Here is a 27,856-nt window from a genome sequence, read left to right on the forward strand (position 1 = left end):
TGGGACACAGTTTGACTTCTGTCCTGTAGTCATGATCACAGATCACCTTCTGATGCGTACCCCATTAAAAGCAATGGGACACCTCCAGGTATCTGGACCAGAGCTTGAGCAGCGGCTCATGACGTCCCACTAATACCCAGATTAATAAACTGAATTAAACCCGTTTACCTCTGAGGACGACTCCGTGCTGAAACACTTGATTTAGTGGAATGTGAATATTTTGTGTCGTTGATTTGGAAGTCTGAGATGTTTGATTTGTCTATAATATAATATACTGGAAAATATATATATATATGATGCATAAATATCATGTACAGTTTAAAGTGATAGAACAAACTTTCCATTTAAAACAAGAGAAATTACATTTTATTTATTTATTTATTTACCTTCAGTGGTAGATCGTGAACCCGTTTCACAGCTGAGGATTAACACTCACCGGAAATACACACCTGCCACAGGTGAGCGACCGGTGCCTTTAAGGACACGCCCCTTGACGTCACACGCGCACACACGCACACCTCTAATGGAGTCCGCGGGAGCCTCGCGTTATGCATCCATTCATCGGTTCATCCTGACTGGATCAATGGAGCATCGCTGGACTTTAAACCCGGAGTGGCCTGGACAGCTGGAGACAGGACCAGGAGACAGGACCGGGACACAGCTGGAGACAGGACCGGGAGACAGGACCGGGACACAGCTGGAGACAGGATCGGGACACAGGATCGGGACACAGCTGGAGACAGGACCGAGAGACGGCTGGAGGTAGGACTGGGAGACACTCATTACTCAGCCTCACACCTGTTGAGAAATTCTGAGGTTTTCGAGCTGCTCATGTGTTTGTGTAGTTGCCACTTTATTAGGTACACTAGTGAAATGTGTTCATGACCACTGTGTCTCTGTGTGTTCAGACATCTCTGTGTTCTCTGTCTATATCTCAAAAACCTGTAAAAAGGCCTCATTTCCAAAAAGTTGCACCTGAACACAGCACTAAGGCTACAGCCAAGAGCCACGTGCACTGACTCGACAAAACATTAGGTACACTAGTGAATGCATTCTAACAGTACACAGCTTCCCCTCCAAACATATTTTTAACAAAAATCGCAAAACGTCCTCAGTCCCACAAAGTTGCACAAAGACAACAGCCAACTTTCCAAAACATTAGGTACACTGGTGCATGCATTCTAATTTAACTGTCCTGCACTAAATTCCCTTCATGACCACTGAATCTAAGGATCAGTAAACCGTGTTATGTGTTGTGGCACTTTTATATTCTTAGTTTTTGTCATTCTGGAGGATGGGGTTTGTGGTGCTGACATAGGGTTGCCAAAATAATAGGAACACATGTCAGTACAACACCATACAAAGCAAACCACAGCCTCCACAAAATAAAACCCAGTTAAATCAACAGCTGTTGATTATTTAATTCTTTGCATATTTGTATTTTTCAGACCCTAGAAAACAGATATAAAGACCCTAAAGAAGAAAATAAATTTCCCCAAATTATACCACAATCACAGCTGTAACCCTTTTACACAATTCCATGGTCATTTGAAGGGAATGTAAAAAAAATCTGATGCTCGGTCCATAAATGGTGTAAAAATAGATAAATGTTTAATTTGTACATCATAATTTCCCTTTTCTCAGCTGAATCGGTTAAATGTACAGTTTATTGTAATATTTAATTTATGTGCAATTAAATGACTCACTGTAGATTTGATTACATTCAGAAAATTTGCTTTTTGGCTACAGTTTATGTTTATAGTTTCAAATCTCTGTTTGTAGCCTCGTCTCAAGTTTCATAGTCTGGTGACATGTCTGGATTTTATTACTAGACGTTTCAAACGGAAAAATAAATACCTCTGCATCAACTGGACAGTCTTCCAATCAGTCAGAGACATTTAGTATTAAACCAATTCAACTCCAAGGGTCTCAGATGCTATGTACAACTACTGCTACTGTTCTGTCCGTCACCACATTAAGCCCTGCCCCCAAACGATCTGATTCGCTGAGCAGATCTTTGCAGGAGCAGAATCAGTTCCAAACAGAGAGACTCTGGAACAACTTGTGTCATGTCCTCAACTCTTCATGATGACACTGTTCATAGTTAATTCGGAAATTCATTGGTGGAGAAGTTTCTTTGGCTTCAAGATGAGTTTTTATCTATTATAAGAAGAATCTGTAACACATTTTTACATATTTTACATAATCAGACGTTTATTAAAATATGTCAGTTCTTGATTTTTATTTGTTTTCAAATTATCCTTCAGCATGAAAGTATTGATTAGTCTTTTGAGTTGACATCCATGTTGGTCTCCCCTTCGCTCAGATGTTTCTGGAAGACATGAACTGCTGCTGACTGCAGATTGTATTTGTTCTGTATTTAACAACGATGTCAACATTTCCTCTTCTTCTTCCATCTGTCCATCACGATGTTTACGGCTTTATAAATTAGACCTATCCGGGCGTGACTGGGTCTGCCTCGTGTCCTGAAGGGTTTTATGTTAGAGGTTAGAGTTCATGCCTATCCAGTGTCTGATCAGCTGGTGGGCGATGGTCTGTCTGGGAGGGACAGTGAAGGCGGGACCAGCTCCTTTCAACAAAGAGTCGATAACCTGAACATAACAACAAAACAACAGTTAGATACCCAACATACACTGGGGGCAAAGCAACTTGTTCGGGACGTCCCTACTGTTCTGTACCTGTTGCCGTGAGAACCACCTAGCTTCTTCGATCTCGTTCTCATCCACTTTGATGTCGGTCGACATGGCGACAGCGAGGCAGCCAATCATGAGGTTGGAGGGCATTGGCCAGGGCTGGCAGGAGACGTACTGAACCGGTCCGACCGTGACGCCGCTCTCCTCCTCCACCTCCCTCCTCACTGCGTCCTCCAACGTCTCCCCTGCAGAGACATGAGCACTTTTAATGATTCAGTTTATAATTTGACTGTACATTGAGTCGCTGCAGTAATGTGTGTTTACCAGGCTCTACGAATCCAGCCAGACAGGAGAACATGCCAGCGGGGAAGATTTTCTTCCTTCCCAATAAGCACTGGTTTCCATCAGGGTGGATGACCAACATGATGACCACCGGGTCTGAAAATGCACATTTACACACAACATGTGTTATTCCATTCTACAACATAAAAATACACCAATCTGTGAGGACATTTTCATTCTTTCTTGAAGCTCGCCACAGAGATGGATGGAGATCCGTACCGACTCGTGGGTAGCACGTGTTGTGGACGCCCTGGAGGCTCCTGCATTGGGAGTTCAGGCAGCTCCTCTTGTATCCTCCCTCCTCCAGACTGGTGTTGCTGCCACATGTCGGGCAGAAGCTGTAGCGGCCGTGCCAGGCCAACACCGCTCGAGCCTGAGCCACGATTCCTGCAGGACAACGACGAGTTCAAATACAAGCAAGGCAGATGATAGAAGAAGAAGAAGAAAGAAAGTGTCCTCACCGGCCTCTTCCTCGCTGAGCTTCAGCAGGTCTCTGTTTGGTATCTTTGGGAAGGAGCAGCTCTTTTCTCTGCACCGCGTGAGAAGCTCAGCGGCGTCTTCGTCTGTGCCGATGGCAAACCAAGCAGGAGGCTCCCAGATCCCCCGCTCGGTCTTGGAGGACGAGGAGGGTTTTTTCCTCTTCTCCACTCCAAGGAAGATGAGCACAGTTGCAGGTTTCTGGAGGAGATCTTTAACCGCCTCGTATCTGAACCGACAGAGCTTGAGCTCATCCTGTTACAGTCAGAAACACAATACCATCCATTTAGTGTCTTTCTAACTGACTTTCCTTCAGTGTTCTGCTGATGATATCATACTTTTACTGTTTTGAACATTTCCATTGCTAACTCGTTGGTAAAAGTTGATTTAACCATCTACTGCTCTTCAACTTCATAATGCATCCAACTGAATCTCGTACAGTTTGTTCTATTTTGGAGAACTTTATTTGTTTGACATGTACTCTTATGTAAAATTGAATACATCAAATATCTTTAGACTTTTGTCTCTTAATGTTTTCAGCCTCTTTCAGTTCCTTTATTTGTTTCTGCCTGAGTTTCAGTCCGACGATTACATTGCATAGACTCTTTTCAATAATAATTACTTTTGACGACGTCTTTATGCAGATGATACGGTACTTTATTGTTCTAATCCCTTCATTCAGTCCCTTTGCTAAGCTTTTTAAGACCGGAATTTTAAATCCATCTTTTGTGCCGTGTTATACTCTGTGCAATTTTCCATTCATTTCGAGATATTTCAGTTTTGAAACAATTTTACATGGCTATGAAAGAGATTTTCATGAAACTACGTGTTGTCATTGGTTCCGGAGATTTGTGGTATCGGTATCACAGTATTTTTTTATACTTTTTAAATCTAATCAGCTTTCAGTCATGACAGAAGCTTCTGTCATGTTCTGGATCTCACTCACACAAGAACTAATTTCGTGTAAGGGAGATCCTACTTTGGATAAAATACATGGATGCTTCGCAAAAAAAAAAAACCTTTAACAAACGTCAAAAGTAAGAAATTGAATTTAACAGTTAATTCATTCATCCTGCAGAGGGCAGTGATGTGACCGGGAGCAAAAAAAATATCAAAACTCCAAAAGAAGACAACAAAGCAGTTGCTCACTTGCTAGAATTCAAACTACTCCCAACTGTAGCCGAGCCGCTCAATATTTACACTACTCCAGAGTGAGTTTAGCCTTATGACTGGTTGGTGCAGATGCTAATGGTGATGCTAACAGCTAGCATGTCAGCGCTGCCTTCCAGCCGTTTGTTTCTGCACATCCAGGACTATAAATCTAAACCAGGTAGATTTCCATTAATGTTCTAATGCTCTAAGTGCGTGTTAGCAACCTTTAGCAGTGATTAGCATCACAGCATGAAGGGTGTTGGTTCTAAGCCACTGGCTAGCTGGGGTCTATCTATCTATGTGGAGTCTCCATGTTCTCCCTGTGTCTGTTGTGTTTCCTCTCACATAGACGTGACTGTTGGGTTCATGATGGTATGAATGGTGACTCTCTACAAGATAATACACATGACTTTACTATTGCACTTAAATCGGACTCAGTGTATGCTAATTAATGACTGAATATAGTAAAAACATCTGTCCTAATTACACTCAATAATTCAGAAATTTTGTTTGAAATGTTGATGAATGATGAAATGATGAATCAACTATCCAGAAAATAGTCGACACGTTCATTTTAAAACATAATCAACAGATTATTTGACTGGAGATGTAATCGTTTTATGCAGTCCTAATTTTTAAAAATGATTCTGAGGATTTTATGAATTGATATCAGACTATAAGTATTGTGAAGTGCTCAGAGCACATCGCTGTGAAATCATCAGAAGTTTTTTAGACGAGTTGCAGCAGCTCCCCCGTACCCCTACCGTGCTGTCGTCCCTCTGGGAGGCGCTGACCATGGGGCTCAGGTTGGAGAACAGGAGGTAGACCGTCTCTGCGTTGCTCTGTTTGGCCTCCAACCAGACTTTGTCGGTCCTCTTCCCGCTCAGCCGGTCCAGGGTCTCTCTGCTGAAGTAGTTCTCCTGCGGGGTCGGGTCGGAGCCCGGCAGGACCCGCCGGCAGCCGTCGTCCGTTCGGCCCAACAGGTTGGAGATGTGTCTGTGGCCCCAGAACTTGGCGATGTCGAAGGCGGTCTGTGACGAACTGTTCACTGAGAACTTGTCACAGCTTAGAAGGAAAAAGATTTAAAGAGGTTAGAGAGGTCAGGATTCAAATTTTAAAAAGTGTTTACACTAGATGAAATGGCTCTATGGAATACTCTGCAGATTTACAGAGTATTTTTTACAGATTTTAAACTCTAAATTTATCCTTATTTTACAAATAAATCTAGTCTATTGCAGGTCCTAGTTTCTATGTTGCTTTCTTTAGCTTTAGTCTCTGTTGTCTTCCATGTCTGTCCTCCTTTCACTCCTTGTTTTAGCCTCATTTATCGTCTTTCATCTTCTAGTTTTAGGATTTCTCAGTTTCCAGGTTTAGCCTCCATTAGTTCATAGTTTTAACCTCTTTTCACATTTAAATTTAATTTCTTTTGGGTAGTTTTAGCCTCTCTTTTTAGTTTTTCCTTCCCAGTTTTAAGTCTTTTTCACAGCTACTTTGCTTTTCTCCTAGTTTTAGCCTCATCACACGTCTCGTTTTTATATTATACTCCTGTTTTTAAGCACATTTTAGCGATTAATATCTTCACTTAACTATAACCTTCACACTTAACTATCTTCAGTTTCTTTTAGCTCAGAGTTTCAGCTTTTTGGTTCTTAGTTTAGTCTCTAGTTTTGACCTTATTGATCACATAGTTTTAACCTCTTATAGTTTCCAGTTTTATTTATTTTTTAGTACTAAACTTCAGGTCTTTGTTTCTCGTTCATTCCTAAATGTTTCTTTCTTTAGCTCTAGCCTCCTTTATCATCTGTGTCTATCATCCTTTCGCTCCTCATTTTAACCAGTCACACAAAATGTCTCCAGGTTTAGACTCATTAGTTCATAGTTTTAGCCTCTTTTAGACTCTTATCTCATATTTTAACCAATTAAAGCTGCTATAATAACGAATTTAAGCCCTTTACCTCATAATTATTTGTTTTAGCTTTAGTTCTAGTATCTTTTAAATCTTTCTCTTTGTTTTAGTCTCATCACCCTTCTAGTTTTAGTCTTTTTGTTAATCAGGTTTGTGCCTCTGTTCCCACTTTCATTTAATTATACATATCTCTCTATTTTTACACTCAGAGTTTTAAGCCTCAGTTACATCCTGGTGTTTGCTTTTTTTTCTCCACAGTTAAATTTAGTTTTTGGTTCTTAGTTTTAGCTTCATCCGTCTCATCATTTTGAGCACATACATTTATTACAATTTTCCTTTTCATTCCTAGTTTTAGCCTCTTTTCAAAGCTTCTTTTAGCCTTTGTTTGTTCTTACTCTCTAGTCTTAGCCTTTTTTGACTTAACTTTATGTTTTAGGTGTTTTCTCTCCTCTTTGGCCTCGTATTTTAGTTTGTAGTTCTCAGTCTTTTTTTACTCCCAGTTTTATTCTCGGTTACATTTGTTGTAGTTTCCTAAGGTTTAATAAATCAGTTTGTAGTTCATCTGCCCATATTCTGCCTACAAATGTTCAAGACCAAAGTGTATTAAAGTATTAAATGAACTGCGTGCACCCGTGCGACAGCAGCTTCTCCACCACATGGTAGTGTCCGTTGCGAGCCGCGAGCATCAGCGCCGTCCAGCCGCTGTATCCCGTCTGGTTGATGACCGAGGGGACGTGGGACAGCAGCGTGGACACGTGGGTGAGGTCTCCTCTGGCCGCGGCGTCCAGAAACCTCTCCACCGTCTCCTCCTTCGCACTCAGCTGGAGGCTCGCCATCCTGGACGCATGGACAAGGACTTAATCAGCTGATCACAGCAATTAGAACTTTATCTCATTGCATCCCTGGTTTAATAAAATCTGAATTAGTGCCACCAGTAGTTTACATCAGAATATGGCATACAGCTGAAGAAATGCAGCCGTTCAATACGTTACAACTACTATAGACTACAAGTGTTGCTGGAGCCGAAATGAACTCATTGTCAACTAATATTTCATGTTTGTGACAGCCCTCTGCATCAAAGGGGATATACAAGTAATTTCTAAACATTTGAAAAGGAACTAAAACTAATTATAAATGTGTAAAATGGTTAGATTAATGTTTTAACTGCAGAAATAAAACAAATAAATGTTATAAAATCCTAACAAACATAGCAGATCATTGGTTGACACTGATAAAGAACATGGATTAAATAATTAAAGTATTTTAATTTTTGAAATGTGGTTGAATGTGTAGAATGAGTCACTGCAGCTCTGACCAAACAAACCGAAATATTAACAGCAGTTTAATAAAAAATAAATGGTCGTAGTCTTAAATAACAATCAGAGTTCATAAATAAAATATATTTAAAAAAAGAATGTAAGCAAACTAATATAGTCTAACCTAAACAAATATTAAGACAATGTTTCCTAATTAATAATTTAAAAATTAGGTGGACTCTGTCTTCTCGCTCGCTCATTGGTGCTGTGACTGTCAATCATCGTTTGGCCACGCCCATTAGATCCAGCACTCTTACAAAACCTGCAGGAACACCTTTAAAAACCAGGTGTGCTGCGGCACCAACAGCCTCTTAGTGACTCAGGTGACCTAATGTAATTTTAATAAAGTGAATAAACGTATTCAACATGTGTTTAATTTAAAAGTCCCGTAAAAGCAGCTTTCTGGTTTTCTTACAGCTCTGGAAATGACAACAGGAAGCGAAACAGCTGCGCCGTCCTTTGTTTTTGTGCCTTATACGCGACTGAATAAAAATATTTCACCCCAAACTGAAAGCGTAAATGTGTTCAAGTGTCACCTTGGTTCCCGTTCGCTGCCGCTTTCCTCCCGTCGCTCCTCCGCTGCTCGAGAAAAACGTGACGAGCTGCGTTCAAGAGCAGCAACGATTGACTCATAGGACTGCGCTGCCTTCACGTGCTCCTTACAGCGGTAGTATTTCCGAGCTTCGCAATGGCAATGTAAGAGATTTCAAACACAAAGACATAGTGTTGGCCTAATAATCGTTGAGTGGTTTTATTGTATTTGTCAAAATGTGAATTGTGTTAGAACACAATTAGCCTCAAGCAGTTAGCTGTAAAGAGCTAGATATTCAGGGTAGATTTCATTAAAGTTAGTCTTAAATGTCACTTTAATCAAGACTGAGAAAGATTCACATAATTAATTAAATAAAGCTGTCATAAATCTAGTTTTCTTCATTTCTGCTTTTTTTACGTTAAAAACAAAAGTTAACCAAGCTCCTGCACACGCTGAATGCTATGTCAGACACTATGAGTCATATGAACATTACTGTGTAGCCTATTGACGTCATCCATATTGCATGATAAGCTACGGTAATCATAAACAAAATAACATTAGCCACTGTGTTAGCCTACACAAGATACTGTTAGCTGCTACGTTAGCATAAACAATAAATGTTAGCCGATCTGTTTGCCTCAGCAAGATAATATTATCCACTACGATAGGACCAACAAGATCACATTAGCCACCGCTTTATCATAAACAATAAATTATAGACGCTGTGTTATCCTCTACTTTAGCCATAACAAGATAAATTTAGCTGTTGTTTGCCTGAACAAGAGGTTAGCCTACAAGACAACGTTAGCAGCCACCTTAGCCTAACCAATATGCTGTCATCCACTTTCTCAAGATAATTTTAGCCTTTATGTTAGTCTAAACAAGATGACCTTAGCCATTAAATTAAACAAATAATCTCAGTTGGTGCAAAAGATAATGGTTGCCTAAGCAAGACATTAGCATTTGCTAACCTAAATATACTGTTATCCACTGTTTTAACTGTAACAAGATGACTTTAGCCATTACATTTGCCTGAACAAGATGTTAGCCTAAATATGATAGCATTAGCAGTTGCCTTGGCGTAATCAATATACTCTCATCCATTATGTTAAAGTAAACAAGCTGGCTTTAGCCTTTTGTTTGCCTAAAACATAAAATTAGCAGTTAATTTGCTTCAAACAGCGTAGCTACTGTTATCTATGTTACAGTAGCCTTAACAGGGTAACTTTTGCAGCTACGTTAAATGTTAGCCTCTGTATTTGCCTTAATAAGATAACCCTTAGCAATTACCTTAGCCTATTCATTGTACTGTTATCCACTAAGCTAGCCAAAAAAAAGATAACGTTATTGCGTTTACTTAAGAAGTTAGCTATCACGTTAGCTGTTAATATACTCTCAAACACTATGTTAGCCTAAAGAAAATAATGCTAGCAGTTAGCTTAAACAAGCTAACATTAACAGAACTATCTGTTCTTGAGATTTCCCAAGTGGACATTTTTGGCAGAGGATGACTACTGTTTAATGTTTTCTGATTTTTCCTTATTTTTGTAACTGTACAAGAGTAAAAAAAAAGATCTTAAATCATTTTGTCATAAAGCATGAAACACATCTGTGGCTTCTGCCGTCCGCTAGCTGGCTAGCTTTCAAAAACGTCTTCTATTATTTCAGAGTCATAAGACACTGGCTGAAACAAATCAGGCACAAACACATGGTTCTGTTAATACTTTAATAAAATAGTGTACAAAATAAAGTTATACAGTCTTAATACTTTAAACCCAATGAAAAAAAAATACTTCAAAACACTTCATAACAATAACCGCACAACTGAATACGAGCGCACATTTGGACCTTTATCATTATAAATAAATATTTGCTGTGGTTACTCTCGTTCAAACACAAACACGTCTGTTACTATCGAAGGTAAACGAACTAGCCGTCATAATGTTGATTGTGTTGATTAATTTATTAATGGGCGGTTCTCAAATTAAGCTGAACACAAACTAAATTAGACTTTCTGTTTTTGCGGTGACGTAAAGCACGATAATGTTTCTGTTCTTGAGCAGATGTAGGCTGTGGAACGCTGCGTATGTTTGAGTGTTAGGAGTAGAAGGTGAGGACGCTCTGGTGGTTTCCTCGGACCAGCAGCAGCGGTGGCAGGTCTTTGGACAGAGTTTCCAACCAACACATGTAGAGAGCGCTGGACACTGTGCCCTTCCTGGCCAAAGGCATGCTCCTAAACACAGAAACAGAAATAACTACTCGGTTAATGTGTAATTATGGCATAAAATACTCAATTTCCAGACAAGGTATTCATTCAAAAACTGTACCATCTCGCTTCTTTTGACTTAAAAATGCTCTTTTATATCAGAAAATTCCAGATGTTCCAGATATCTCTTAGTAACTATGATACTAAGATAAAAATGACTAAAATGTGACTAAATCTAAAATGGCTGTCAACATTAACACTGGCTTACATGACGATGAGTTTGGCCGTGCTGGAGTGTTCCTTCAGCAGCTCGTTCAGTCTGATCTGCCGGTTGCTCTGAAAGTAAACGCAGACGTCACTTTATTTGAACAGAACGCTGTGATTGGTCAGAGTAGATGCCCGTGCATGGCGTGCCCCTGCAGACCTTGGCTTTGTAGAGCTCCAGTTCGTTGTCGGTGATCCTCCAGGGCTCCTGGGCCTTCAGCCTCTCTGCAGCCTCCTGCTCCATGTCGTCCTCCTTCAGCCTATACGGCTCGATCAGCTCTTTAAAACTCAGCTTGCTGTAAGACAGTAGTCACATTGATTTATCTGCTGCGGTGCGCTGTAAAACCAGACGTTCTTGTCAGTGAAGGAGTAATAGTTTCCATCAATCAGTGATTTCAAATCTTTTCTGTTGGAGCATGGACATGACTCTGGAACAATATTGAGATGTAATTTTAGACTTCTCTCTGAATCTTGAGAAGAACCAGGTTTATTTAGAGCTGAACACAATGATCCATGGACCAGAGAGACTTGGACCAGTGGTCACCATGGAGACTACTTCCTGGGCTGTGTTTTTGTTTGTTTTTTTTCCACTTGAAAAATTTGGAATTTAAGAATAAAACTCAACGCCATCAGAGGCCATACTTGTGTTTCTTGGGTTTGGTGTTGATGTCTCCGAGGACGTTGATGTCGGAGAAGTCGATTCTGAATCTGCTGAGCAACGTGGCCATCCTGACGGGACACGCAGACAAATTACAACCGGTTAAACACGTGCATGCTTTGTATTCTACACGCAGAGTTGGATCATAGCTTCTATGTTGTGGTTGAGCAGTAAGTGGACGGAATGGCAGGTGACTCACGCTCGGCGGTCGTGGTCGATACGGTTGATCTTTCCACCGATGAAGACTCGGATCCTGCAGTCACCCCACTTACTCCGGTTGGTCAGCAGGTATGGAATCAGAAGAGTCAGACCTGAAAGCAAACTCAAATTCTAATAGGGATGTACCGATGAAGAGTTTTTTGCCCCCGATCTGATACTGATCTTTTAATATTCAATATCAGCCGATCTGAGTCTTGATCTGATGTTAAATGTCCTGAGTTGGTCTCCTGTAGCTTCCTAAAGTCTGTCCTTGTCTTCTCCTAGAGTCGACTGGATTCAGTCCAATAAATCTTTCTGTCAAAGTTAATGTAGTGTGGAGAGGGTAGCTGGTACCTTGTGTTCTCTACTCCAGAAATGTTCTGGTCATCCAACGCTGCCATAAACTTTAGATTAATGAAATGCATCAATTTACAGTTTAATCCATTTCAGTGTGTGATTTAGAAGCGTACCCACCAAGAAGAAAGGGTCAAAAACATTTTAGATTCACTAAAAACTGGGTTAGCTGCTGCTGCTGCTCAATAATTCTGTGGGATAATAAAGTAAAAAAAACAGAATGTTATCAAGATGTATATTAGAAATGACAAGCAAAGCAAACCGACCTCCGTCATCAAACAGCCACCACACGTCAATGGTTCCTTTGCCTTGTTTCTTCTTAAACTGCTGGCTGCTCTCCAACAGACGCTGGTCAGTCAGACTTAGAGGAGACTTGGTTTCTGTAGCAGAAGCAAAAGGTCTCATTTTACTCTGTTAAGAAAGAGGCCAGCTTGAGTTTGGCGTCCTTCAACCGTTTACCTCTCATGATGAGCGGGCTGCTCTGGTTGCTGGTGGTCTTTGAGGGACAGGAGTCAGAGTCGGAGTCTTTTGTCAGATTGACAGAGATCAGAACGTCCTTACCGCTGACGGGCGGCTTCTCGTGGGACGACAGCAGCTCGTCTGCAGGGAGACGGACGCATGTAGAACAAGCAGACAAATCTCATGGTTACGTGGAGGAAGACGGACATACCTTGTCCCTGAATGTGAGAGATGTCCAGTCCTTCCTGCAGTCGGAGGATCACGACTCCGAACTGCAAGTCAAAGGCATCACTGGAATGGAAAAGACAACAATGAATGCGAAGCTTCACTGTGAAATGTGACAGTTATGTTCCAGTTTTATGTGTTTAGCTCTAAATTAAAAGACTTTCTGTTTTATTTATGTTTCATCTCCACTGAAAACTGACTGACTCCTAACTGGGATGCAGAGTTTCAGCTGCAAAGTTACATCCAAGGAAAGCATTTTGTTGATTTTTGGGACTTCTCTGAACTTTTTTCCATCCTTGACTCTGCAGAGATTTTGTAAAACGCAAAAAAAGGAAACCTCACAATGTACGGCTTGAGAGCATGTCAGTGTTTTCTACGATGGTCGAGAGAGCTCAACGCACTGCAGCTTGAGAAAACACTTGCAAATGGACAGAACACAAGCAGAAAATGTATGTTTCTGTGTTTTATGTTCATTTCCACTCGCTGGTAGCAAACGTCAACAACTCCAAAAGTCATAAAGCTTTGAACAACGAGTGCATTGAGTCCCAGGCAGGTCATCACTTCATATGGTCCAGGTTACAATTCCATTGTCATTTGTGCTTCTTGCTGCGCATTTCTGTGTTTGCAAGTGTTTGCAAATGTTTGCAGGTGATGTGCGAGTGTTTGCAGTGTGTTTCTGTCTTTGGTTGTGTTGTATTTGCATTGCATCTGTTATGTCAAATGTCAAATGAATGAAAGTTTTCTTAATTTGCTAGTATTTTGTCTATTTTCTACTAGCTTTCATTTAAAATGGGAATCGGAACATTTTAGAAACATTTTTAAAAACTAGAGGATAAGATTCTGCTCTTGGTCGTCACGCAAACTGATCAGACTAGTGTCAGTGTCCTTCCATTGAAGCAGCGTTTAGATGACGATCAGCTGTTAGGAACATGGCTGTGCCTCGAGTTTCCAGCAGAACTTTGGGGTTGGACCCAAAGCTCCATCAGAAGCCGGATCTGGTTTAGAGACTTGTCAGTTCTTACTGTATAGTGTTGACGTAAATCTCCACGTCTCTCATGGGTCCGTCGCTCCAGTTGTTCTTAAAACCCATGACCAGTGTGTTGGGCTTCAGACGACCCAAACCGACGGCCTGTAAGGAATCGTTTCATGAACTTGGTGTTGGATAAAATAATACAATGAATTATTGGGACTCCTGTATTACCTGCAGGAGCAGCTGTGCCCCGTACCGCAGGTTATCAGCGAAGACGGGAGCGTAAAAGGCCTTGATGCGTTTTTTATTGAGCCAGCGCCGGCAGCGGGCGTGATCCTGGGACAGCTCCTTAAAGTTCGGCCGACGGGAAACCTGCAAAAAAAGAGATGCAAATCAGAGGTGAAGCCGTTCAGTCGTCTAAAAGAAAACGCTGAATGACGAACAACGGCGGATTGTCTTTACTTACGGTTCTGACGTGACCGCAGACCATGAGGCTGACGTCCTTGGTGAAAGAATGAACCAGCTGCATCAGAGCAGGACGGGAGTTTGGATAACCGGCCAGCACCAAACACTGCGGCCTGCAGAGATTAGATTTACAAACTCAGAATATCTAAGTCAAACAGTTTTCAGGAGATTGAGGCAAAATTATGACAAGAATATGAACACCGTCCGTTTGCTTTTGATTTTCCAATGTTGTGTCCATCTTCTCTGTTGCAACGTGAAACGGTGGATTCAGGTTTAAAGAATAATTCTGGTTATCCAATAAAACGAGCTGATTTGAAGACATTTCAACTTAGTAGCTTCTTTAGTCCTAACAGACTGGTGGCAACATCCACACATGTCCCTGTTTAAAGCCTTTAGAACTGTAGACTTGTAGCCCCGCCCCCAAACGATCTGATTGGCCCGACAGATCTTAGCAGAATCAATTCCCAGCAGAGAGACTCCAGATCAGTTTTATCTGTGGGCGGGGGGAGGGTCGGTCTGACTTCCTGGTTTAATCTTTACATGAATTATTACAAAGGTTTTGTATCGAGCCTGACTGAAAGCAAACGTAGAAACTAGCCAGCGTTTAACTAGACAACGTCTGAGCGTTATAGATGTCTGAGTTGAATCGAAGCCCAAATCAAATGTTTCCACTAACCTGAAGTTTTTAATGTGGTCCTCGACTCCAGTGAGGTTCAGACAGTGAGTCAGAGCCTGGTTGTAGATCAGAGCCTGAGTGGACGAGCCCCAGTTCACATCTACAGGAAACAGAGGATCAGAGGGTAGGAGGGCTTTACACGTCTAGAAACTGAAGATCTATTAAACGGTTATGTTTTTATAATAAATAGATGATGCAACAAAGTAGAGAGGAGTAACAAGATAAACGAGTGACGATGTTAAGATCAGCAGCAACCTCCACCTCTTGAGCAATAATCGTCTCCTCCTCCTCCTCCCTATTCATCGTCCTCCCTATTCATTGTCCTCTTCCTCCTTCCTTCCTTTCTATACAGTACACATTTAAACTACATTTAAATACTCACACCGTTCCTAGTAGCTGGTGACCAATTCGCCTATAACGTCGCTTTTCCTGACACCTAGTGGCCACCGGAGGAACTACAGGTCATTACTCTTTATTACTCTCACCGGGTTTCTTGTAACCAACGTAGATGTAGAGTGCCAGGACGATGAGCAGGGTGACGAGGGCCGCCCACCAGTTGATGACGAACATGACCACGCAGCAGAGAATGGCCCCGCCCAGAGACACCCACATGTTGTAGTATTTGAAGCTGGGGCGCCACCCTGTGGTGAGAGAGCAGACTGCATGGTTGCTTCTGTACAGAGAAACGCTTCGGTTTTAATTAGACAACTACACGAAAAAGAAACTCCTCCTCCTCCTCAATCTATTACTCCTCCTCCATCTACTCCTCCTCCTCAATCTGTTACTCCTCCATCTACTCCTCAATCTACTCCTAATACATTTCCTCCTCCTCAATCCACTCCTCCTCAATCCACTCCTCCTCCTCAATATACTCCTACTCAATCTAAGAATACTAATCTACTAATCCTACTACAACTCCCCAATCTACTCCTTCTAATCCTCCTCCTCCTCCCAAATCTACTCCTCCTCCTCCTACTCTTCCTCTTCGATCTACTCCTTCTACTCCTCCTCAATTTACTCCTCCTCCTCAATTTACTCCTCTTCCTTCTCAATCTGCTCCTCCTCCTTCTTAATCTACTCCTTCTCCCCCTCAAGCTACTCCTTCTACTTCTCAATCTACTCCTTCTACTCCTACTCTATCTACTCCTTGTTATCGATTTACTCCTTCTCAATCTACTCATCCTCAATCTGCTCCCACTCCCTCTCAATCTACTCCTTCTCCCCCCTCAAGCTACTTCTTCTACTCCTTCTCCTCCTGCCCAGTCTCCTCCTCTTAAACATCATTGTTACTGGTTGTCACCACTCATCAGCTGATGCCTGTCCAGTACCTCATGAAATAAACTTAGACTGAATAGTTTTATTTTTAAATACTTTAAGCTGGAGATTAAGTTTTTAAAGGTCTGTTTGAGCTCCGTGTAAATCTGCTCATAGATCAGATCGGTCACAGAACCAGAGTTTACCTGGAGAGTTGGCGAGGGAGGCGTGGAAGACGGAAAAGTTGATGAGAGCGTACGAGGCCAGGAAGAAGTTGGAGATGATGGGAGCAATGATGTTCAACTCGGCTGAAGGTGAAGAACGGAGAGGTTGGATATTTAAGACCAAGTTACTGATTCTGCTTCTCACTGCGGAGTTTAAATCTGTGCAGCTCACCAATGAGGATGAAAGCAAGGCCGATGCAGAAGGTCAGGACGTAACCACGGAGAGGCTCGTTGTTCTTCCCATAACCCTTGGCAAACACTCCCAGCCCTGGGTAGATGTTGTCCTTACAGAGAGCCTGGAATCACAGCAGCCTTTTATTAATCTGGTGCTGGTCATTCTGGAGACATTTGATGTTAAAATCAACAAAGACACAAACAACAAGCTAAAACTAATAGCTGGTGAATAAAACTATGAGGACATGTTGCAGAGACAGGACTATAGTGTTATTTGATATAAGAAGATGTTATTTGAATATCGGACTTTCAAAATACACAATTTCTTTGTACGGGCTGTCATGTGATTGGATAATCTATCCATCTGACCTCAGTTAGCATTAGCCTACCAAAGCTAGCAAGCTCCTACAAACCCTGTGGCTACAAATGAGTTGAAAGAATAATCACCCTGATATTTATGCAGCCTCCATCACGATCAGTAAGATAACTATGAAGTTAAAGAAGTCTCATCTAAGTACTTTACTAGCTGATGTTTTCCACTTCATGAAGTTATTGACCTGACTTTTTACTGACACAAATTTAAACAGTGGACATTAGAGTGATTAATGGATTAGCATTTAGTAAACTAAAATTGTCCATAGATGTAGTTCCTGGAAGGAATTCTTCTTGTGTATAAGTCCAAATACAAAGTAATACTGAAAACCATTCAAGTAATGGTTTACCACATTATGTTATACTTGAAATACTACAATAACGGTTAAGAGCACTGTCCTCTTTCAAATGTACCAGCAGACAAGTTTTCTCAGAAGTGTGTTCCTCTGTATTTATGTATTTATTGCACTATAATCTGAAGTTACAGAAAATAAATCTTCAGTTTCGTCTAAAGACGATATATAACATAGCTGTCTGGGACACGTTTGACCTCATTCCTATGGTCGTGGACCACCTGCTCAACAGGGCTGATCTGTTAGGGTTACACACAACCATTATTATGAATGATCACCTGGATTAGTAATGAGATCCTTTAAAAATATTCTGTCCTTGAGGCTGTAAATGAATAAGAAATAAAACTAAACTAGAATTAACTCATGAAATAATTTAGTATGAGTACACTGTGTGTGATTCTGTCAATAAATAACGTGTCAGCATGTGGTTAATTATTGATCATGTTGTTGGATAAGGAGCCCTGTGGAGTAGAGTTACGCTTTTCCTCAATAATAATAAAAAAAGCAGCGTCTTTATTTGCATTTTATTTTATTACAGTAGGTTAAGGTGCATATAGTCTGACTAATGTCAGGGCAGATATCAATACATAAATAATAACTTAATGTGTGTGTCAAAGTCATGACGCACACACGAAACGGCACTGTTCTTGGTTCTGAAACAGCAGTAGGTAGAAATTATTTAGTGATAGCCGCTGCTAAAATATGCTGCTGCCCCACAAATTATGCCGGAGTTAATTTACATACATAGCTTTTGTCAAAGTGTGAACGCACCATGACTGTACTTGATATTTAATATAAAATAAAATGGAAAAAAAGGTCAAGGCATGGAGGAAAGAAAACAGAATATGGCTGAAATAAAACAGGAGGTTTCTGACCTGGAAGACTTTCGGTGCGCTGACCAGCGAAGCCAGAGCCGAGGAAAGAGTGGCTGAGAAAATCCCTGCGGTGATCAGAGGACCGAAGCCCGACACCAGACTCATCACCTGGATGACAAACAGACAGACACCAAGTCAGAAGACTCAAGCAGCTTCGTCACCGGTAGATGCGTAAAGATTATAGCCCATTCAGTGTTTTGACAGTCCTTATCTTCCTCCTGAGACGCCCTCATCTGCAGAGGACAGATGAGCAAATGAGCCACAGAAAACCACTCAAACATAAAACGGTTCATATGACGGTTTGGGCATCAAAAGCTGTTGTTTCTTTCTAGTTCAAGAAAATAATGACTAACGATGTTTCTGCAAAGCTCTGTTTTCTAGACACCAAGTTGTTTAGTGATCTGGTCGTTCAGACTGTAGTTATGTGAGTTTCAAGAGGAAACCGCTCACAGATGTTCCTGATAAACACCTAAACTCAAGGACTTAGGTGAAACGTCTTCAAGAAACCCAACAAGCCTAGTTGCCCTTGTCTCAGTTTGTATTTTATAGGTAGTAATTTATTGCTGTCAATCACAGATACCTACGAACATTATGTGACGTCTGTTGGCATGAAATCTTCATCTGCTTTTCCCTGAGCAGCACTTAAAACACACGAGCAACAGTTTTTGTCCGTAAAACTACACGAGACCGTGCAGCATGTTAGCGATATCAGTGTCAGCGAGCTGTGTGTGTATATGTGTGCGTAGGTGGACATTGTCAATGCTCCCATTCAGCTCTGACCAGCGAGAACCTTGTGACTCAAAACAACAGTCGCTATTATCTCTGCTGCACTTTGCACTTTGTTTGGGAACAGCTCCGTCACACAGTGCAGCCATCCACATGCAGACAAGCCGGATCAGAGCAGCAGTCTGACACAGTCGTGTTTCTTTGACATGCACGTGATTGGTGTCATTGCAGCAGAAAGTATGAACGCGATGCTGCAGCAAAACTAGAGTAAAAACCGGTGACGCATGACGCCAACGGTAGACCTTTTGCAGGTATCAACGTCACTGAACGTTGCCACCAGTCAGACTGCTGTCGGTCAATTCAGGAGGCTTCAGAAAGGAGCCGGAGCGATCACTCTGATTGGCTGATCAGCTCAGAGAACCGGTGCATGAGAAGGAAAACAAAAGTGACGCAAGTAAAGAAAACGACAAAGTTCAAAGGCCACACGGAAGACTGTTCTCATTTTCCATCTTCATCTCATCTGAACATTTAAATGTTTCCACAACAACGTGATGATCCAGAATGAATAAACTCGGCATACTCAATGAAATGCATTCTGGGATACCTGGATCTACCAAGTACACACAAGTTACCTCCAGATGCATCCTGGATAAAATGGGTGGGACAAGAATATAAACGCCCCAGCTCTGTATAACAGTCATTAGCTCTTCCTAACTTCCTATTCCTAGCCTCACAGCTTATAGTAGCTCCTCCAAACTGCCCAGCCTTCCAGCTCATAGAAGCTGTTTCTAGCTTGCTAGCCTAATAGAAGCTCTTCCTAGCATCGCAGGTAACAGTAGCCCCCCCCCCAGCTTCCTAGCCTCCCAGCTCATAGTAGCTCTTCCTAGCTTCCCAGCTAGCTGTAGCTCTTCCTGTTTCATCTTCTGAATGATGAATATGGTTTGAGGTCAAACATTATTCCTCCATGCATGCATTCAAAAGAAACTGAGTTTGTACAGAAGATGTAATGAAATGTTTCAAATTGGTAAATAGTGATGCAGCAGGTTTGATAAAGTTATTAGTCTTACTGTCTTTAAAAGACGCATTTAAAAACAGAACTCTTTGTCCATGTGGCATAGGCTTCATAACACAAACACAATGTACAGACATGTGACGACACTGTGAGAAAAAACTGACAGTTGTAAATCCCGTGAATGTGATCAAATGTGTGTGTGGACGATGGGAAATGGGACAATGTTGTATCCTGACACGGCATCGCCACCGACGTGTAGGCTGCATTAGAAACAATAGCTGTGGGTGTTTGGATTCACGTCACGCTCTGCCAGTGTGTGCTGGCCTTTATGTAATACGAATTCCTGAGCTTTTCTCAGAGAAATAAACCAGTGAAATTAACAATAGACGCCGCGACCTGATTGCTCATTATATACACCTTATAAATAATAATAATAATTTAACAAAACGTGGCTTTGTTTTAAAACCTGCTGGAAGCATCGTTTTCTGTATTGTCAGGGATCACCGTCACCTGGACAATAAGACCCCTATCTTACCATAACTGCAAGGAGTCCTTCTCCTGCTCTCTTGTCACATCTCATGACTTCCACCTTATCCACAGCAGTGCATGATATCTCTATCTAGTGCCGAAACATCCAGACACATTTTTAGAGAACAATCCTTATCCGCAAGAAGAACAAAGGGTCGTACATGAATCCTGATCTCAACATGGAGTTATCTTGTATTCCATGAAGAGACAGAAAAACTGTGACAAGTTTTCAAGCAGCTGGGCAACCAACCAGTCAAGTAACTTAAAACTGCAAAAACAAACTGAGGAATGGTTTGTTGATGAGTTTATGGACTTTTTTCTCGAGGATTTTACAAGAGCTCTGGATGCTGTTGGTGTTACCTGGAAGTCGTTCATCAGACCGTACTGACAGCCTCCCTCCTTGCAGATGGAGAAGTCGTAGCCCAGTGTGCAGGCAGCGTCGGTGCAGTTCACCGTGTCGCTCACTGTGTCGTTGTGGTCGCCAGTCGCATCTCTCACAATGCAGGAGCCTGCAGCAGGGAGTAACCAACATATGCAGCGTTATGTAACCGCAGGATAATTCTGTTTATTTGGCGTCAATAAAAATACAAATTGTTTCAAGATGCTTTACAGAACAAAATGATTTTTAATCCATTTTTATACCATAGTACTATTGATTTTGGACAAAACATAACAATTGAAACAATTAGACATATAAATATCTCAGATCTTTTGAGTAATTGAAAAAAATATAGGTTGCACTGAGTTTATAGATGCAAATATCACAAAATACCATAGAAATTACAAGTTGTGTGCAAGTGTTAAAGTTGTATGCTTAATATGAACCTGCAGAGATGGCGACACCCACGTAGGTGAGTCCTGTGATGAGGATGGCCAGCAGTGTGCCTTTAGGGATTGCTGACTGAGGGTCCTAAAGAGGGAGATATGATGATGGTTTACTTTTGTCTGCCCGCCGTAAAGTTGCATACAATTCACTGTGCTTTGTAAAAAGACATAAAAATAATATATAAAACAATACAAGAAATGAAAAAGATGGCAGTAAAACTAAACAGCCAATCCTCTGAGGTTAAAACCTAGTTATAATTTTCCTAGTTTTAAGTTTCTAGGTAAAGATGCTTTGGAAAAGAACTTAACAGGATTGAAGAGAGATATATTGGTGTGTCATCTGCATATTGGTGAAAATAGATGTTTTAATAATGGGAATGGCAGCATGTAAGCAAAGAAAAAAAAAAATAGGTCAGAGCAGGTGACTATTACTGAAACAAGGCGCCGGATGCAACCATCCAAGGTCTGCAAAAACAAGGTTTTAAGAGCGGGTTCAGCAGTGTTAAATCCAATGACGGCACCATGTAAAACCCACTCTGAGGTCTCCGGAGATGTTGGCTCCAGCCAGGATCCCAGTGGCTGCAGGGAAGAAGATGGCAAACACAGAGAAGAACGTCTCCTCTTCTCTAAAGTCTGGACCAAAGTTTTCTACAAGGATGGCGGCTGTAGGAGAAGGGCAACAACACAGAGGAATATTTATGTATCACTCCAAATGTTACAACAACCTTAGACCGGTAGAAACCAAGAGGATTATTGATGGGCAGAGATGATGAGAATGCAGACTGACTGTGGTAGCCGAAGAATCCCTTGGGCTCTTTGCTTTCAGTCGGCATGAAGGTTCCTATGAAGTAGTTAACGATGGCTGCTAGCAAGATCACAAGGAGGACAATCTGAGCCTGATGGGTGGAGAGATGGAAACAAAGGAAGAGATTGGCAGCAAGGTGTATGGATGGTGTTTGATGGTGCTATCTTACACCTTGAAAAGTCTGATTGCTCCAGGAATTTCCACATTTTGGTGATCTCAGTTAGCAACTCAAGAAGACTGGAGTTCATATATTTCAATCCTGGCAAATGTTTGATGACTTACACAACAATCTACAGCCAGACTAGATGTTCTGTGGTGTGAAGGTTTAGAGTTAGGGTTCAATGCAACAAAGCAAACATGCTCACACTTTTTTTTACGTTGGCATGCTAACACTTAATACTTAACACTAAATACAAAACTACATCTTGGACTCATTTATAAGTGGAGTAATTTAAAATTGGACCTGGTGATGATGCCACTTTTGCTTACAATCTTTAGGTTTCAGCTTCTGGAAACCATGAATGTCTGGACTCTTTATATTTCAAGTCATGCTGATTGTATTGCTAAGTACCCCACCTCTCAAATTCTAACCCTTGCAAAGGGCTCAAAAGCCTCATCAAAGGCTTCCGTCCACTTCCACAATTTTCTCTTCCACTTTTACTGAGATGTCAGCAGAGGACTTCGGAGCTCCACTGCTTTTCTGTGATAGCTTTGATCCACGGTCCTACCTTGGCTTCCCACTCCATTCCAGCTACAGAGATTCCCAACAGCAGGATGACGGTCAGAGTCCCGACAATACGAATGTCGTTTAGTTCGTCAGTCATCAGGGCATCAACGTCCTGCACCCAACAAAGATCAGATCAAAATCCATAATTCCATCAGACGGAGATGTTTGCGTTAATATACCAGAGGATTTCTTACGCTGAGCATCTCGACAACGGTCTCAGCAAATCCTACGACATACATCGCCACAGCCACAGCGTTGGCGAAGGCAAAGATGAGTCCGATGGAGCCTCCAAACTCAGGACCCAGACTCCTGGAGATCAGGTAGTACGCCCCTCCTGGTTGACAAGGTTTTCAGTTAATGGGAGAGGGAAGCCGCAAATGTTTTAGCTTCTTTACACTCTTTTCCTCACTATATTATTCCATATGTGTAAATTCACTGTTAATGATGCCTTCATTGTCTATTCTAAAAAGTGGAACATACCGGGGGGCATTTTCAAGATTTCTACTCACCTCCTCGTACAAAGCCGTTGGTTGCTATGGCAGAGGTAGACAGACCAGTGATGGTGGTGACCACAGTGGCCATCAAAATGACCGCAATCGTCAAACCTGTTTCACAAAAACAAGAAAAGTCTATAAATTTGCTCGGGTATCCCCAAAATCTAAACCTCTAAAAATCAGTCCCCACACCTGCCAAGTTTACACAATGGAATTTTTGAAGTCTGCTGAAACTTGCACAAATAAGTAAAGAACATTTGCTTTAGGACATATGTCAAACTCAGGCCCGCGGGCCAAATCTGGCCTGTGCTGTAATTATATTCGGCCCATGAGATAATTTCAAATGTCTATTAGAGCTGGCCCGCCAGTATATAATGCAGGTACCGCTAATACTGCAAATCCCAGAATGCTTTGCTAGTTTGTTGGTGCATCAATCAAGACCCGCAAGAGCCTTCTGTTGACATTCATTAGCAACATCATGCTACCAGTCACCTCGGGCAAATTGAATCCACACCTCCCCAAAAAATGGCCAAACGAAAGCTAGAAAACAGGAGCTTTCAGGTGGAGGCAGATCATCTGTTCATGAATGTAAAGGACTGTGCCGAGCCAACGTGGCTGTAACAAAACTTGCTGCTACTACAAGACAAGGACTGTTAATAGCTGAATTGCTGAATTGTTGTATTTCAGTAAATATCGAGTCTGGCCCGCGACTTTGTCCCAGTTTTTAAATTTGGCCCACTGTGTATTTGAGTTCGGCACCCCTGCTTTAGGACATCGCGATTGTGTCAAATTCATTCTGCCAGCTGATGATTCCAACTATTCTCGCCCACAAGCTTGGTCAAAATCGGTCATATGTTGATAACAGAATGCAGCTCAGAAGCCAGACAAACTCCCCTCCCCCCACCACAAAATTCTTTGTAGCAGAAAGTTTATCTGGACTCTCTCCGTTTGGGAACTGATTCTGCTCCTGCAAAGATCTGCTGTGCCAATCAGATCGTCATCTGAGCACCATGGAGTTTAATTTGTTTACCACAAAATGTTTCTGATTGTTTGGAGGACTATCCAGTTGATGTTGAGCTGTGTTTTTTGCTGTATTGGCTGAAACATGCCCCATCCTGAGTAGACAGAAGATGGACTGAATGCACAGAAGAACGTCATGTCTTCTCTCTCCAAATAAAGATTAATAATTTTAGAGGGACTATTTGCTTTTAGACCCTAAAATGTTCGGACAGTACTGTGTCTCTGCACCGCTTGGCTGGTCTGAGGGTGGGGACAGGTGAGGTGGCACACCTGGCAGGAGTTTTGATTGGTACCTACCAATTCCAGCCTGTCCAACAATCCAGGACATTCTGATGAAGAGCATCACACCCCAGATATTCAGCATGCAGCGCACCTACAAGACATTATTAACATTGATCTCCAACTTTAACACCAATCCATGGGGACAATAGTTTGTATGTAGTCGCCAGACCAGTAAATTCTGTAAAAGAAATCTCCCTGTACAGTTGAGATGGAGAAAGACATACAGAAAACTGCCACCTATTCCTAATTTATTCACTAAGAGTGGCAGACTTAACACTGAGACCCAGAACTAATCAGCAGATGGCAGCAATCGGCAGCAATTAAATTTATTAAAATTTTTTTGTTGAAGGATAGTTGATTTAATTTTCAACATTTTCATAATGCACTTGTTCTTCTTTGCAGTAAAACAAAGGGAAACGTTTGGAGTTGACTTTATAGCTATTATACTATTGTGTTGAGATCAAACTGGGCTATATGTGGCCTCCAAACTGCTCTAGAGACTAAAACTGTTTTATTACCAGACTGTAAACATATTTATTTCTGCTGTAAAGCTTAATTTTTCAGTCCTGCACGTTGCTGAATTTGATTCCTTCTCGTTTTCAAGAAAGCAAGATTAATTGTTTAACCACGTCAGCTGATGTTGTGGATGAGAAGTGTGATTGCACATTTCAGTACACCATTATATTCTCTCCGTGCAGGTGACACTAACCAGGACTCCTTTGACCCAACCAAACTTGACCATTCCTCCTTTCGCCTCCTTCGCTGCCAAGGCTGCTGCCTCCTCCGCTGCTGACGGCTCCTCTCCATTGGTCAGGCCGTCCTCAAAGGGCTCCTGGCAGCCAGGATGGAGAAGAACACAGAAGAGAAACCAGGTAACCAGAGCTGAAGTCGAGCAACTGACTGTAACTTTAGAAATTTCAGAGATATTACTTAAAGAGCTCCTCACGGTTTCACTTTTGGGACGGTGGCTTTTTTCTAAGTACACAAAACTATAACTAAAAATCTATCAAGACAGAAAGCTAGAAGTTTTTAAGAATTGGTTATTCACCATTTAAAGTGGAAATGAAACGATCGTGTCATAAGTTTGACCTTTTTCTGACTTTAATGTATATTTCATTCATCATTGGATATTTTCCTCAATCAAAGGCACGAGTTCGTTTATTGCCAGACTCTGTCCTAAACATGAAAACTGAACCCAGGTTAATGAATTAAGTCTTTCTTTGTGTGTGTTTGTGTGGATCTGCTGCCTGAGACTTTCTTAAAATATTATTTGGCACAAACTTGAAATTACTTATTTGGTCTATGTCTTATGTTTCCGTTTTAATTCTTAAACTCTCAAAATAAATGCTGGGGAGTCAACTAGTTTTATTTACTTAATACCCTGACTTAAAATATGCAGGAAGGATTGTTTGATCTGCTGTTTTTCCCATTAATGTTTCTCATTCATTAATGTTGAACAGATTCAAAGCAAAGCGACCTTCTTGGTAATAATCTAGCACCTGAGTCTCCAGAAAGCTGGAGCCACGCGTGTAGACAAACAGGTAAATGATGATCGATAAGATCCGCCGGTATGAATTTCTGGATGGAGATCTCTAATGTATTTCTCAAACTGTCAGTCCAAGTGGCTGATTTCTGTCTTGACTTTTAAATGGTTCATGGAAAGCTGCAGGGAGAATATCGTTTTAACTAAACTTTATATTTACATTTAACTTAAGTTAACAGGAAAAGTTTAGTGGATTGCACTTGCAAGTTTCTGAGCAAAGGTTTGGGACATAAACTGATTTAAGCTGCAGTCTCTGTAGTTTTGATGTGATGTTTTTGGGGACGAATTAAAAAAAAAATTTAAAATTTAAAATTTAAAAAAAAAAAGAAGGCATCCTGAACGGTTTGATGAAGATGATGTAGATCGTTCAGCTCAGTGATGATGACATCTTAATAAGATGTTGATCAGGCAAACCTGGACAAATCAAGGATCAAATCAAACCATATAAACTCAAAGATTTCAGCAGATTTTAAGCAGATCATACAGGGTGAACCTGTTGGAGCCCCTGTAGGTTCTACCCAGCTGGTATAGTCCTCCTGTTAATGTACAATGATGCCTGTGTTACCTTGTGTCTAAGGAGTGGGAGTGGGGGATGCCTGTGGAGTTATGAGTGGCAGCATTGTGTGGGGAATCTTTTCTGTTTACTCCTAAAAAATGAACTGATTTCTGTCGCTTGGACATGGAGGAAGTGATACCTGCTCATGAACCTCTGCACCTGTCTCAAAACTCGATCTTAGTTTTATAATCGCTTTAGAAGATTTAAATAAATGTTCTTATTAAAGTGATGATAAGGACATGAATCTGAACCTATCCCAATACTTAAGGGGATTTTTAAAATAAAGCTATTCGTAAAATGAGGTTTAAATATGTCATCATTGACACATGTTGCTCTGGCTGTGAAGTCTGAAGTTCTTCTAAGTGAAAAGGGTTGATTGTTACTTTATCCAGTTCATCATGCAGCTCCGACAGCGACGGTCTGGTCAGCTTCTCCCCAAAAGGCGCAGCAGTCTGCCGGTAGAAGTCGATGTTTGGCACGGCGTCTATGGTGTTGTGTCCGAAGGTCCTCATGTAGTAAGTGTTGGAGTGGGAGTCGGAGATGTGCGTCTGTCCCGTGCCAGTTGAGTGGAGGCTGACAGAGTCGCTCCTCGTAGTGTCCGGCTCGTGGGAGACATCAGGTGGGAGCCCGATGTCCATTGCGCTGCCCAGGGCTCCCGAATCCAGGAAGCCCACCACCCTGAATCGGCCTTTAGACTCCTCGGGGGGCCTGGATGCATCGGTGGAGCCCGTGGCAGGAACCTGGCCCGCCGCTGGCGCAGTGGACGATGCCTCCGTCACAACATCCACCTGGAAGCGGCTCTGAGGGGAGCCGGTGCTCTTTAAGGACGGTTTCTGTCCTGACATGTCCGCCCGGGTGAACGATAAAACTAAGTCAGAGGTTCGATGAGTGATGCACAGTTACTGTGAAATAAGCAGCAGGGCGCCGCAGCATTAAATGCCAAACAGACAACGAGAGACAGAAACGATCAGAGGTACAAGTTACAAACGGTCATTTTCCTTCTGCTGTCCTCTGGAAACTCTGAATGCGCCAGGACGCACGGCAAAGGTCTGTGCATGCTGTGCGTAAAGGACACTAAGCCTCGGCTCTACCACTCTGCTGCTCTCTACCGCTTTGTCCGTCCATCCACGAACTGGCGAGCCTGTCTCTCAGATGAGACTAAACCGCTCTATTGTCATCGTTCCTTCTCTTTGTCTCCTCCTCTCTCCGGGTTCTGGAGACAACCCAGCATG

General features: G+C 41.8%; 2 protein-coding genes and 1 long non-coding RNA gene across 3 annotated transcripts; 1 reads left to right on the plus strand and 2 right to left on the minus strand.

Annotated features, from left to right (window-relative positions):
• The first annotated feature begins 594 nt into the window (after nt 1–594).
• Nucleotides 595–26,206, plus strand: LOC311493375. Its single transcript, XR_014699237.1, has 3 exons — nt 595–762; nt 25,224–25,397; nt 25,986–26,206. It is a non-coding gene; the product is annotated as an uncharacterized lncRNA (long non-coding RNA).
• nudt12 (nudix (nucleoside diphosphate linked moiety X)-type motif 12) lies at nt 1,666–9,828 on the minus strand. Its single transcript, XM_084551994.1, has 8 exons — nt 8,384–9,828; nt 7,162–7,368; nt 5,390–5,690; nt 3,458–3,728; nt 3,216–3,383; nt 2,979–3,092; nt 2,700–2,899; nt 1,666–2,612 (listed from the first exon to the last, which is right to left on the minus strand). Exons 2-8 carry the CDS (start codon nt 7,365–7,367, stop codon nt 2,502–2,504), a joined length of 1,371 nt encoding a protein of 456 aa, XP_084408120.1. The 5' UTR covers nt 7,368; nt 8,384–9,828; the 3' UTR covers nt 1,666–2,501.
• LOC311493367 (solute carrier family 12 member 2) lies at nt 9,970–27,679 on the minus strand. Its single transcript, XM_084551988.1, has 26 exons — nt 27,008–27,679; nt 25,235–25,357; nt 24,541–24,616; nt 23,239–23,334; nt 22,924–23,063; nt 22,731–22,841; nt 21,985–22,093; nt 21,733–21,860; nt 21,198–21,282; nt 20,733–20,881; nt 18,107–18,214; nt 16,505–16,628; nt 16,315–16,416; nt 15,340–15,495; nt 14,855–14,954; nt 14,180–14,291; nt 13,945–14,085; nt 13,766–13,872; nt 12,730–12,809; nt 12,519–12,659; nt 12,326–12,439; nt 11,707–11,818; nt 11,492–11,578; nt 11,010–11,145; nt 10,854–10,921; nt 9,970–10,612 (listed from the first exon to the last, which is right to left on the minus strand). Exons 1-26 carry the CDS (start codon nt 27,467–27,469, stop codon nt 10,477–10,479), a joined length of 3,303 nt encoding a protein of 1,100 aa, XP_084408114.1. The 5' UTR covers nt 27,470–27,679; the 3' UTR covers nt 9,970–10,476.
• Between the last annotated feature and the right edge of the window lie 177 nt (nt 27,680–27,856).

This window comes from Chelon labrosus (assembly GCF_963514085.1).
Source record: "Chelon labrosus genome assembly, chromosome: 9".
NCBI lineage: Eukaryota > Metazoa > Chordata > Actinopteri > Mugiliformes > Mugilidae > Chelon > Chelon labrosus.